The sequence below is a fragment of the Hyperolius riggenbachi genome, chromosome 7 (genome assembly GCF_040937935.1).
Source record: "Hyperolius riggenbachi isolate aHypRig1 chromosome 7, aHypRig1.pri, whole genome shotgun sequence".
Classification (NCBI taxonomy): domain Eukaryota; kingdom Metazoa; phylum Chordata; class Amphibia; order Anura; family Hyperoliidae; genus Hyperolius; species Hyperolius riggenbachi.
In genome coordinates this window covers 165,493,320-165,507,865 of record NC_090652.1, presented here as the reverse complement: position 1 = coordinate 165,507,865, position 14,546 = coordinate 165,493,320, and the positions used below count along the sequence as shown (strand labels likewise).

General features: G+C 42.9%; 1 protein-coding gene across 2 annotated transcripts in view; it reads left to right on the top strand.

Moving 5' to 3' along the window:
* Positions 1-14,546, top strand: part of LOC137525722 (equilibrative nucleoside transporter 4-like) — a 112,133-nt gene that overhangs the window by 78,837 nt on the left and 18,750 nt on the right. For both annotated transcript variants that reach the window (XM_068246899.1, XM_068246898.1), the window contains exon 9: positions 11,348-11,535. In XM_068246899.1, the coding sequence (XP_068103000.1) occupies positions 11,348-11,535 (188 nt within the window). The remainder of the gene's footprint in view (positions 1-11,347; positions 11,536-14,546) is intronic.

The following is a 14,546-nucleotide window of genomic DNA, read 5'->3' as shown; positions in this document are numbered from 1 at the left end:
GACTGTCGGATTTTGCTCCTTTGGCCACAAAGCGCCTTAAAAACACAGGTAGCACAATCCATCGAGAGTTAACATGTCAAATATGACGGATTCTCTACTATGCCTGAAAAGTGCCTTAATAACTAAGGTAACACAATCCAAATGCAAAACATGCATGCCAGATTTTTCTACTCCAAAAATTAGGTTAAAAAACAGGTCACTAAAAACCAAGAAATAAAAAACAAACATGGTATTAACATGTTAAAGGAAAACCATTAAATAAATAATTACCATTAAATAAATAAAATCTGTAAACTATCACTCAAGGTCAAACAATATATTATACAACTTATACACAAGACTTTTTTTTTTTGCCATGGTAGCCAATTCAGACATGGTAGCTTTTCCTAACTCACTATGCTGTATGATTTAGCTACTGGTAGCTAAATCAGACGAAGTAGCCTTTTCAGACACCACACTGGCACTCATGCAGAGGGAGTGACGATAGAAGCTCAGAGAGGATTCCTGACAGAGGAGGCGTGGGCTGACTGGAATGGTAAGGGCTTCCACTGCACTTGCAGTTTCAGCAGCAATCATTAGATTAAATGGGGGAAGACTTAAAGAGAATCTGTACTCTAATATTCTTACACTAAAAAGCATACCATTCTATTCCTTATTTTCTCCTGTGCCCCTCTGTGCTGTTTCTGCCACTCTCTGCTGCAATCCTGGCTTGTAATTAACAGTTTTAGGCAGTGTTTACAAACAAACTAACCAGCTTGTGATAGGCTCACATAAACAGAGTGTGTGAGTCATACAGAGTGTGCAGAGGGCCTGCAGAGGGTGTGTATCGCTTCTATCCAATCACAAGCAGCCCTGCACATTCCACACATTCAAGCCTTAGCCCGACAGACACGACAGAGGAAAGGAGATAAGATTTATTACAGAGACAGTGCAATTAGGAAAGGCTGCAGTAAGCCAGAGCACATTAGAACAGGCATAGGAACTTATAGAATAGAAGAACTAAGGCTGAAAAATTTGTTACAGTCTCTTTAAGGTGGCCACCCACCATACAATTTTTTGAATATCTGTTCAATTTAAGAATTACTATCAATTTTTCTGACTGATTGTAACATTTCAAAAATATGACCAATGTACCACACACCTGCACTCAATTTTTCCCCAATTATGATAAAAATGATTGGAAACTCTGACAAAATTGTTAGGGTTTGTATATTAATAAATTGACAATCTAACACACACACCATACAATCTTTAGAAAGATTGAAGAAAAATATCTGGCATTCCGGATCAATAAAAATCAAAGAAAACGGGAAATCCGATTGGATTTTTCAGTCGAATGAAAAGAAAGCTTTCGATTTTTTCAGGAGATCCGATCGTTTTTATCGAATTGCCGTAAAATCGGATCATTTTATTGTATCGTGTGTGGCCACCTTTACACTGACCTGAATATCGTACATTCGGACTATAAGATGCACACATTATTTACCCCCACTTTTGAGGGAGAAAAAGTACGTCTTATAGTCCGAAAAGTACGGTAATAACAATGAGCTTCAACTCAGGAACCATTATGTCGAATGACACCATATTTTGTATTAATTAAAGGAAATTTTTACAAATAACCAACAGAGGCATATTTGCTGGCATAATAGTCCATGATGTAATGCAGCCCAATTTGTCAGGTGCTGAGATCCAGAAGCCCACTAGTACTCTGAAATAATGACTACATGAGACACCTGTTTGAAAAGTTACTGACAATCAGCTTTTTAGTGCAGTGAATCTTCTCTGCCCAAGTCTCTCAATATCTTCCCTAAACCTCAACTGTGTATAATGCTGTCAGCAAAGATGAGACGTTCCATAACAGAAGTTTAGAAATTGTGTGCATGAGTGGTGCTTAACCACTTACTGCACCAGGTGCAGTATAATCACGGCCTGTGAAAACTTCACTTGAAGTCCCAGGGCCATGAATATTTGTCTTTAGAGGCGGGCGGCCTCCGCTTGCTCCCGCCAGTGCCCCGTGCGCGCTACCGTTGCTGCCCGTTAGCAGGGAGATGAATTAATGGGAACGTGTATACTCTCTGCACACTCCTTCCCATGGATATGTTTGATGACATGCCTGGTAACTCACCAGAGACTCACAGGACCAAGTTTGTTTATACTGAAATATTCTGTAATTTCCAGCACCTCTTCAAAGAAGCATTGTCAGCTGCAGACAGTTACCAGCACAACGACATCTGACATAGGTTACTGTGTCAACAAGCCCAAACAATGGATGAGGAAAGACTACACATTTAACTCCATGAAGACAGATTATCCTTGTTGGAAAATTAGAAGAACAGAACTAGATGTTTGAATCTCCAAATAAGAAGAATAAGGGACTCCATTGTGGCCTTAAAGAACACCATCTTGAACTTATTATTAACCATGTTAACCATGTTTCCTCAGCAGATCCAACAGTATACAGGACTGACATAAAACATGAGTTAAATTATATAGTAAAAATCCACAGCGCTACTAAAATTGATTACACTCTTTATTTCATAAAATAGCATGAAGTATCTTCTCCACAAAACCTAATTGGGCACCTGCCTATTTAAACCATACACAGAAACATCAGTACAATGCATATGCACATAGTAATGGTACCACACACATGCATTACCCTCACCAATACTCTCATTGTAATGGGTTGTCTGAAAAAAATGGTTCAAACAGGGGTCCAGCAAAGAAATTTTACTCCACCTAATTCACAATTAAAAAATGTTAAAATATGCTTGCAAGCACAAAAAGCAAAATGTATCCATATAGAGCATGTAGAAGGCCTTACAGCCTAATCTGTTATCGTTTCGCGTGAAAATTCGCGAGCGCGCGCGATGCGAAAATTCGCGCGAAAACGGCCGTGCTAACAGTTAGCACTCTTTTGTGAATCAAGCCCCTTGTGTTCAGAATAGGATGTATAGATAGAAAAAATTGCACACTTATACCATCATGAATCATCACAAATAACGATCTATGCTACTTCACGTGCAGCCCTGCGTACATTACCCGCTCCATACATGTGATGAGGTGGTTAATGCCGTACAAGAAGAGATGATTCTCTAGCCACCGCTCGAGCCACCCGGAACACACAGTGGGGAGAGACTCACAGATCTGCAGCCGTATTCAGCGTTAGGCAGCCTGATATCCAGAAGCGCAGCAATGATAGGCTGAACAGTCCTGGCTACTTGGAGTGACATCACTCTAGCTTGTTCTGGAACGCTGACGTTTCAAGTGGTCCGTCCCTCTTCTCTGCTCTGAAGAAGTATTTAAGGGATACTGCTATCCATTCAGCTGCTGACAGCTTCTTGGCACTAGTGTAATGAAACCCTATGGGCCCGTTCTTACTTGGGCGATTTGCGTTAATCGCCGCAAATCGCCCAAAATAATGCAAATCACCCAAAAACGCAAAATGCAAACGCGTCGCCTGCACTATTTTCTGGCAATTTCCCAGCAATCGCGTTTCAGTGCTATAGAAGTGCTAAATGCGATCGTGGCAAAATCGCCGCAGTGTTCAGTGATTTTTCCATGTGAAATTGTGGAAAAAATCACTCCTGCAAAACGCCAGCAAAAAGTGTGAAAGAGCCCGTACTCTTTTTTTTTTTAGAAAACATTGAGTGTTAATGAAGCCAAACAACACAGCATTGCCAAGGAATACATTTTTGCAGACGGGGGTGGGGAGGGGGCAATCCACCCTATTAACGCTCCTGCATATACCAAATAAACTTTTGCTCATATGATTTGCTATAATATCGATGCTAATAGTCCATAGAGCATTAGGAGAAAGTATATACTTATTTTATCAGTCAACCATTTGGTGCACTTAACATTTTGCAATTCAGATTTAATTAGACAGAATGCCACCATATCCTATCCTTTAAAGTGGACCTGAGCTTTTGCACAGGATAGAAAGAAAACATAGAGTAATGCACCCTGTATGTATTTAGAGAGTTTAGCCTGTCTAATTCCCCCTCATCTGTGACTAATCATAAGTATAATTTGATCTCTCAGCTGTGTCAACTTATACCCATGTATAAGACAAGCCAACACAATAAATCTCCCCAATTGATCTAGATAGAGGTCCAATGACTGATAAGGGAGCGCTCTATGGACCAGGACACTGACACCACGGGAATATGAGAAATAAGTAGAATGGTATGAATGAGCTACCCAACGCCTTTGCAGTGCCAGTACCCTCTGCCCAGTGAGATGCATCTCTTGTAAAATACAGATATACTTGGATATAAATGTATAAACCAGACCACGCTTTACAGGTGCATGAAGAGGGGAGGGGTGTGAAAGAAGAAAGAAAGAGAAAGTAAAACAAAAAAAAAGGGCAATACAATATTCAAACCAAGATCCATGTCTATGGGCGAACATACCAATATTACACAACAAAAGCGTCCATGACACAACAAAATGCCAATAAATCCAGCCCCAGATACAATAATTAATGCTTATTAAGGAAAATCACAATAAAAAAAAAATTAAAAACTACAGACCGCAAATAGGATCAAATATATTATAGTGGGTGTTTATATCCTTCCACCTGGTTACATCTCTCTGATGGACGTGGTCATGAGTAAAGTTTCTCTGCACTATCCAGCCAAACTATTGATTTGTGGAAATTGTGACATGTCCCCCAACCCAGACATTGACAGGCTTAACCCCCAAAGTAGAGATGGGTAAATTGGGGTGCTTAACCCCCAAAGTAGAGATGGGGAAATTGGGGCATGGTCGGACTCGGAGACTCTCCTTCTTACAGATATATGGTGGTGGAAGAATCCCAATTTGCGTCAATACGCTTGCCACTTTGCTTCTCACCGCCCTTTGTCCCGTATTGGTCTGGCTTTTGGCAACCAAGATGTGCTTCCTTTGGTCCGTGAGTTCTAGATCCTTCCACGGGGAGTCTCTGATCATTATCCACTCTTGGTGACTTTGGATTTCTGCAGGCAGAAGGGAGCTGTGATTAAACGAGTTTCCCAGTTCTGGATCGAGAACTCAGGTGTTAGTGAAAAGGTTGACACTGACTTAAAGGAGTACTGGGATTGGAACAGTGGCACTGCTACATTATGTAGGGTCTGGGATGCCCATAAGGTGGTGGCTCGGGGTTCATATACCTCCGCTATAGCTGCCTCTAAGAGGGAGAGTTCTGCTGAGCTTTCATTAGCGACTCTGGAATACCAGTATCTTTCTTCTAAATCTGACCTGGATTATGATAATTGGCAGCAGAGCTTGAGGAGGCTCCGTGTGTGCAGAGTCAGGGCCACAAGGATGTCCCTTCTTCATCAAACCCAAAGGATTTTTGAGCAAGGTGAGAAGGCAGGGAAACTTTTGGCTTGGTTGGCTAAAGAGAAAAACAGCGTCACAGCTATCTCTAGAATTTTAGATGCAGTGGGGGTTGTCCACACAGATCCTAAGCATATAAACCGACATTTTGCCATCTTTTATGAGTCTCTTTTATACCTCTAGGTTGCAGCTGTCAGTGGCTGAAATTCAGTCTTACTTAACTGATATTCCTTTCCTGCAGTTCTCAGATTCTCAGAGGCAACAGTTAGATGCCACTATTTCCTCTGAGGAAGTCTTAGATGCAATGTCGGACTTGCAATCAGGTAAGGCCCGGATGGCCTTCCAATAGAGTTTTATGTCCACAATAACTCCCTCCTGGTCCCTCGTTTGACAGAGGTCCTCACCAAGGCTTGTGAATCCCAACAGGTCCCTGCATCTTGGGTGGAGGCAGTAAGTGTACTTATATTGAAGCCTTGGAAGACTCCCGTATCTTGCGCGTCATATCGGCCGATTTCCTTGATCAATGCTGACGCCAAGACTTTTGCTAAGGTTTTGGATAATTGCTTGGTCAGGGTGATTGGTGACATTATACATTCAAACCAAAGTGGTTTCATGCACGGATATTAACATCAGACGCCTTTTTAACCACTTGCCGACCACACACTCATACCGTGCGGCGGCAAAGTGGTAGCTGGAGGACCAGCGACGCAGATCTGCGTCGCCAGGTGCCTCCCTAATTAATTAGGAAGGCCGCTCGCGCGAGCGGCCGTTTCCTGTTAGATCACGGAGCGGGTCTCCGTGAATAGCCTGCGAGCCGCTGAACCCCACCAGGAACCCCAAGATTGGGCAATTGTATCCCTGGATGCTGAAAAAGCATTCAATTCGGTTGAATGGGACTATCTGTGGGAGGTCATAAGGTGCTTTCAGTTTGTCCCCCATTTCATACAAATAGTCCAGCTTCTTTATGGCTCACTGGTTGCAAAGGTTAGATCTAATATGATGTCTCCCCACCTTTCCCTCTGTCCCGAGGCACCAGGCAGGGGTGTCCCCTATCACCATTACTTTTTGTTGTGGCACTTGAGCCTATGGCCATCCGGGTCTAGTTGTCAAAAGATATAGCCGGTCTCCAGGTGGGTCAGCTGGAGGATAAGCTAGCTCTTTATGTCGATGATACTTTGCTATTTGTGAATAATACATCCACATCCTTGAGGGCAAGTCTACACCTAATTGAGGACTTTGGCTCAGTCTCAGATCTTAAAATCAATTGGGACAAATCTTTGGTCCTGCCATTAAATTCCAGCCATAGCTTGGCCCCCCTGATGTACCAGTGCAGTGGATCGGACAGGTGAGGTATCTTGGAATTGATGTTACTCTAGATCTATCCCAGTTTATCCAACTAAATTTGTTACCTATCCTCCGTCAATTAGAATCTAAATGCAAGGCATGGAATTCTCTCCCTCTGTCTCTCATAGGTAGATCCAATTTAATTAAGATGATAATCCTGCCCAAGCTTAACTATATTTTCCGTAATTCTTCTTGTTGGATCCCTAAAAGATACTTTGGCCTAATAGTCAAAATGGTCACATCCTTTATTTGGGCAAACAAACTCCCTGGATCGGGGGGGGGGGGGGGGGGGGGGGTTGGCTCTGCCCAGCTTTTTCTTATATTTCCTGGTGGCTATCGGTGTTGCAGTAAGGTGGTGGTTTGGACGGACAATCCCCTGCTGTCACTCTGGAGGCAGCAATACTTGGCTCATATGAGGCCCTTACGTACTTGCCGTTCTGGGGTCTCAGATGCTCCTACTTTGAAAGCATGGGACTGCACTACTAAACTGACTAAAGAAACAGTTATGTTTTCGCCCTACACACCCCTTTGGGGCAATCCACACATGGAGCATTTCCTGACCATTCTTGATCCTTCGCTATGGTCAAGTTATGGCATTAAGCACCTGCAACATATTGCCCCTCAGGGCACTCTGCTACAATTTAATAAACTTAAGGCTGCATACAATTTGAACAACAGGATGTTCTTTCATTTTTTGCAGTTGAGACATGCGATGCAGGCTCAGTTTTTCCCAGTGATCCTGTGTCCATTGGCTCGAGTGATCTGGAAGCGCTCTATGTTCTGGAAAAAGTTGATAAACCTTTATCTGCTAGGTATAACTGCCTACTCTGGGATAGGGGCAGGAGAATAGACAGATGTATAGCCAGGTAGTGCGCTGAAGTCCCTGATTTAGATGCAGAAGATCTTGAGACAATCTGTCTGTAAAAGACAGATAGATTTCCCTAAAAATCCTGCATCGGGTATATTTATTTATTGAAGTATTTATATAGAGCCAACATATTACGCAGCACTGTACAGAGTATATATTGTCACTAAACCATCCCTCAGAGGGACTCACAATCTAGTCTCTACCATAGTCATATGTCTATGGATGTATTGTGTAGTGCACCCCATATTACACCCCATTACTCCTCCGTAAGGTAAATCCTGTGTTACCTCCTGATTGCACTAGATGTGGCTCTGCCCCAGGTACTTTTGGTCACATGTTCTGGACAAGACCTGCCTTATCTACGTTTTGGCGTAAGCTTGGTGAATGTATTCAATTGGTTTCGGATTTCCCAGGCCCACTAACTCCCAGAGTCGTGTTGTTTGGCTTGACTGGACTGGAGCATCTCCATGGATGTCAAAAAATACTGATCAAAGTAATTTCCTGCCACTGGAACTAATCTCAAGCTTCCTCTTGTAAATTGTATAAGATTACAGGGGCGTAACAATAGACCCTGCAAGGGATGCCTCCGCAGGGGGGCCCAGAAGCCACAGGGGGCCTGTGGGGGGAAACGTTTGAGAGACTGACAGCTAAGGGAACGAGAGAAAAAAACCTATTCTGCTCTCACACCATTGCTATATTGACTGCATGTGTCCAAAACACTGATAAGGACTCATAAACACTCTTGAATTTATACACTGTCCCTGCTCCCTATGGGTTCGTAAAAAACATCTGTCTCTCACTGCTGCAAAGATCTGATGACTGCATGTACAACCTAACAAAGAATAAGTCACATTTTGAAAAAACCCTTTAGACTTTCCCTTGTTCACTCTGAAAGGATTCCTAGATCTTATCACACAGGCTTGACCTTATGGCCTCTAATTACTTTTACAACACAGCAGAGTGGAGATTGATGTCTTACTGTTGCTGCTTCATTGAGAGCTTGTCTCATACTGAGTTAAAAGATCCCGTAATAAGAGTGAATCAATCAGTGACATTCTGGATGTTTTGCCAAAGTTTCAGTGAATACTATATGTTATGTTAAGCATGTCATTGTTGTTCCTCCATATAGCATGTGCTCTCATTAACCACTTGCCGACCGCACGCTTATACCGTGCGTCGGCAAAGTGGCAGCTGCAGGACCAGCGACGCAGTACTGCGTCGCCAGCTGCAGGCTGATTAATCAGGAAGCAGCCGCTCGTGTCAATTCACGGCGGGGGGCTCCGTGAATAGCCTGCGGGCCGCCGATGGCGGCTCGCAGGCTAAATGTAAACACAAGCGGAAATAATCCGCTTTGTTTACATTGTACGGCGCTGCTGCGCAGCAGCGCCGTAAGGCAGATCGGCGATCCCCGGCCAATCAGCGGCCGGGGATCGCCGCCATGTGACAGGGGACGTCCCGTCACTGGCTGCACAGGACGGATAGCGTCCTGTGCAGCCCAGATCTCCCGGGGGAGCAGGTAGGAGAGGGAGGGGGGAGAATGTCGCCGCGGAGGGGGGCTTTGAGGTGCCCCACCCCGCAACATGCCTGCAGGTAGGAGCGATCAGACCCCCCCTGCACATCATCCCCCTAGTGGGGAAAAAAGGGGGGCGATCTGATCGCTCTGTGTGGCCGCGGATCTGTGCTGGGGGCTGCAGAGCCCACCCAGCACAGATCCAAACAAACAGCGCTGGTCCTTAAGGGGGGGTAAAGGGTGGGTCCTCAAGTGGTTAAAGGTCGCACACATCAGATAAAAGTCTTTGGAAAATGAAAGATCACAGACCAATTGTACCCCCTTCCATGTAGTATAAGAGCCATACTCTACACAGTCTATTCTATGTAGCTGAACTCTCCATCAGACAGACATCTTTGCAAGATGCTGCACACAAAGATGCTGTACACATGCAACAGATCAGTATCTGCAAAAGATCTGTTCCTGCAAAATGCATTGATAGTCTAGGATATCTGCAGATCTCATACACACCTTGTTTAACGGACATTCATCTGCAGATCAGACAATTATCTGCCGATCTGAAGATCCTTCCTGGTGGATCTGATCTGCAGATAATTGTCCATTAAACAAGGTGTGTATGAGGATCTGCAGATATCATAGACTATGAATGCATTTTGCAGGAACAGATCTTTTGCAGGAACAGATCTGTTGCATGTGTACAGCATCTTTGTGTGCAGCATCTTGCAAAGATTTTTATCTGATGAGGAGCTCAGCTCCATAGAATAGACTGGGTAGAGTATGGCTCTTATACTACATGGAAGGGGGTAAAATTGGTCTGTGATCTTTCATTTTCCAAAGACTTTTATCTGACGTGTGTACCCACCTTTAGTAAAATAATACGGCTGTGTGTACATGTACTGTATGTACTGGGAACAGAGCTGCAACGAGGGACTTGTTGGCTGCAAGGGGCTGGGGGAAGCCCCGGGTAAGTAGATCTGGGGGTAACATAGATTGCCTGACATTTCCTTTAAGTCTAAGTGTTTTTATCTGCATGGGGAAAACACATTGGTCCTCAGTTTTCCTGTGCAGAAAGCGAGGGGGGTGGGGGGCCCAATCCAAAGTTTCGCGTGGGGGGGCCCCATCCAAAGTTTTGCAGGGGGGCCAAGTGATGTCTAGTTACGCCCCTGTAAGATTACATATGTAAATAGAAACTGTCCAACCAAATTTAACAGAATCTGGGATGAGTGGATTAAGATACATGCCCCTGAGCTAGCAGATTGAACCTCTTAGCAGTCTTGTGGCTGTATGTTCATTCCCTGTGGTACTGTCAGATGCCCCCCCACCCTCCTTCTTTTCCCTTTTCTCTTACACTCTTTTCTTCTTTATTCTATTTCTACTTTTCCTTTTCCTCTTCATTGTTTTCTATTTCTACCTTTCCTTTTCCTCTTCATTCCTTTCCCTTTTGGCTCTCTATTTTTGAGTTTTTAAGTTGGCTCTCGGTCAACATGTGCTGGTTCAGCGGCCTATGTTAGGCCGGTCTATATCCTGTGGAAGTCTTCTCCTCCGATTCCTGTAGTTATTGCTACTTGTTTTCTATTTTATTATGCTCTGTGTTGATTCAGCTATTTATATTCATGCATCTTGTCTCCAATTATTGAATTGTACATCAGTTTGTTCCATGCTTGTACACTCCTTTTCTATGTGACTAACAAACTTTTATTGTCAAAAAAATGATTCCTACACAACTTTTCAGTTGCCCTTGTCATTTTACAGTTTCAGGAACCCCATTAGAGTTACTTTTAAAACCCCTAAACTTTTTATTTTCTTAGGTAACTGTCCTTAAATTGACCCTAAACACCAGCATTAATATGGGTCTTTCAAATTAACCGTATTGAAGGACTTTTGTGCAATGTCAAAGGGGTCTTAAAACCCCTTTTGATGCCCCTTGCAACAGTAATATTTAAGCCCACTCCGTAGACTTTTCAGTGCTTTGATTTCAGGAAAATGAAATGCAAAGTTTCTCAAAACTCTATTATCGAACCAGAATTTAGCAGTTTTGCTCATCACTAACTCTGAATTTAGTTTGCTCACACTAAATACTAAAATCAACCATAACTCTGACAGAAAAAGTCATAAAAGTGGTAGAGAATTACTGGCAGTAGTGTTATCAAATATAACAGGATGTTATCCTTTTTTAATGTATTATCAATCCTTTGGCTTTTTCTTCCTTTACATTTACTTGATTGCCAGAGGAAAGTTTGTGTGGTTCACGGTTTGGTGCTTTCTAAATGAGATAAAACTGCTTTTTCCTACTTGTCTTGCAGATATGATGTTCCATCGTTACCAGGTGTTACAAGTAATTTGGGCGTATATGTTGTCTATCTCTGTGACATACTTCATTACACTGTGCCTTTTTCCTGGCTTGGAATCCGAGATCAGAGATTGCACAATGGGAGAGTGGCTTCCTATCCTCATTATGGCAGTATTCAACCTGTCAGACTTTGTGGGCAAGGTAAGTTACTATAAGGTAAACTGTGTTTATGAACAGATATTGTATTAGGTGGTTCTCACTCTGAATGTGCAGTTGACTTAACAATCTACCAGTGAATTAATAGTAAACTTGTAGTAACTAGAGCAGTACCAGACAATGCAACTGCAATGGAGCCCAGCACTGCGAGGATGCCCATAACATCCGGCAGAGTACTGGCAGGTGGGAATGCTATTGTTTAATACATTTTCTTTTTATAATTGCATTTAATTGCAATTACTTTTAAGTGTGCAGTAAAAACATTCACAAAAAATGTATAGTTTCTTATACTTACTAGGGGCTTCCTCCAGCCCCAAGCTCCCAGCATGTCCCTCGCCGCAGCTCTCCCCGCAGCCGTTCGGCGCAGCTCCGACCCGGTCCCCGGCGATGACATCAGGCAGACCTCCATGTCGGCCTGTACTGCGCCTGCGCGAGCGGTGCTGTCAATCGCCGCCACGTGAGCCGGAGCGGAGTGCGCAGGCGCAGAACTACTGCGCCTGAGCAGTCCGCTCCAGCCCACGTGGCGGTGATTGACAGCGCCGCTCGCGCAGTACAGGCTGACCTGGAGGTCGCCCTGATGTCATCGCCGGGGACCGGGTCGGAGCTGCGCCGAACAGCTGTGGGGAGAGCTGCGGCGAGGGACATGCTGGGAGCTTGGGGCTGGAGGAAGCCCCCGGTAAGTAGCACTTATTTTATTACATTTTCCCTGATGACTCCTTTAAGGTTCCTGCCATTTTTTACACTTTAGCTGTATCCCTTTGATACAGCATTAATTTTAAAATATCCCTTTGATACAGCATTACTTTTAAATTACTTCTACCATCTTGGTGATATATATTTAGTTGTTTTTCAGTACAATCTAGGCTTTCCTTGGGTAATTTTTTACCAAAACTTTTATTTTATCATCATTTTATGGGGGAAAACTAGGCGTAAATGCAAAAAATACCAATTTTTTCCTGGAACCATAATTGAAAGTATCTCTTGTGGATCACAGGTGGTCAACTGTGAAAATTAAAGATTACCTTAAGCTTGAAGGTAGGAAAACAGGGGAACAAACAGAGAATTTGGTCTGTGCCCATCACATAAAATTCTTCACTCATGCAGAATTTCAGCTTTTGAAATACAGGAACACCATTTAAACACGATACTTTACCTGCTTCTAGGGCAAGACAAGTCCTCATTCCTTTCTTTAGTGCAACTCCACAACGTGCATCCTATCTCCTTGCTGTTTCTGTCTGTGCATGTCATGTGGCGGGCAACGGAAGCAACAAGGAGATAACCTATTTGGTGAACGACTACACTACAGAGAGGCATAAGGACCTGTCCTGCAGCTGGAGAGCAAGTTAACTATCAGGTTCCGCTGCAGCAGCAGGGGCTATTGTTACGCCACTGAGCTGATTGTATACTTGTAACACATATTCAGACCCTTTAAAAGAAATGACCAGATCTGCCAATAGGACAGATATTAGGACAGTCATTGCTGACTGAGCAGGAGAGCACATTGCTCTCATTTATTATTTTTCATATGTGATGTGATTACAATGCCTTTGTTTCTCTGATGCACTTTGCACCCTAGCACTGAGCACTTTTTCCCTGATGTCGGCTCCAATTAAGGGGTTGAAACATGTTGGATTTACTACTTTATGTGTAAAAGATTAAAAGCAATTTAGTCAAGGATACAGTGATTTAGATAATTAAAAATCTGCCTGAATGGCAGAATGACATGATCTACAATATAGATGAATCCTGCCTCAATCTGTTATAATATCCATTATGAAAAATGTTAATAGACTATAATTAAAAGTTATGTTTTCTTATGTACTTCCAAGAGGATCAATTATTGTGTTTATAATACATTTTAAGAATAACAAGCATATACAATGGTACAAGTGTATGCACTTAAAAAGGGACATTATAATGTAACCCTTACAGGTTAGCAATAATATTGTCAATTAACAAGACCAAATCCAGCAGCTAATTAGCCTCTTGTACTGAAGGAGCTTAAAGGAATACTGTAGGGGGTTGGGGGAAAATGAGTTGAACTTACCAGGGGTTTCTAATGGTCCCCCGCGGACATCCTGTGCCCGCGCAGCCACTCACCGATGCTCCGGCTCCGCCTCCGGTTCACTTCTGGAATTTCATACTTTAAAGCCTAAAAACCACTGAGCCTGCTTTGCCGTGTCCTCGCTCCCGCTAATGTCCCCTGACCCCACTACAGTATTCCTTTAAATCATACATACAAACTTGTACAAAAAAGATTATAAACATAAACAAGAACAGTAAGATAATTTGGCTCAGTGTTAAGCGGCACCTAGAGCCTGCAGTCCTGAAAAGGGCTATAGGTGAGAGGGTAGGGAGGATCTTCCCATCCTCTCAATGTGCCCACCACTGACCCTTGAAGGGAGCAGGGGAAAAGAGGAAGAGAAAAGAGAGAAGGGGTGAAAGAGAAGAGCAGAGGAAAATAGAAAAGGAAAGATGAGTCTAAAAGAGTAGGTTAGCTAGAAGAGATTTCAATATGTGTTATATGTCTCAATGTCTAGGCCAGGGAATTCAAGTTTAATTTTTTAAGTTTAAATAGAGTATGTTAGGACACAATTATCTGGAATGACAAACAGAATATAATCTAACACTAAAGGTCTATTTCCACTAGCATATTCAATGTCGCATACGTTTTTCCTGAATGCAGATTTTCCCGTTTTTGTGTGAATTTTAATGCAAATGTTTGGATGCATATAACAATTATTACATGGGAAACGGATGGTGGTGCAGAAATCTGCAGATTGCAATCCATATTTTTCTGTATCACACCTGTGTGCGAACATTCACATTCAATTATGAATCCATTGACATTCATTGATTTCATTTTTAGTGTGAAATTTGTACTTAGTGAAAATGGGTCCTTACTTTTCAAAACGATGCCAACAACTTTGTAGTGCGGTGCATCATTTTAGATATCATTGGAAATATGGATTCTTTGGCTTTTTATTATAGAATTA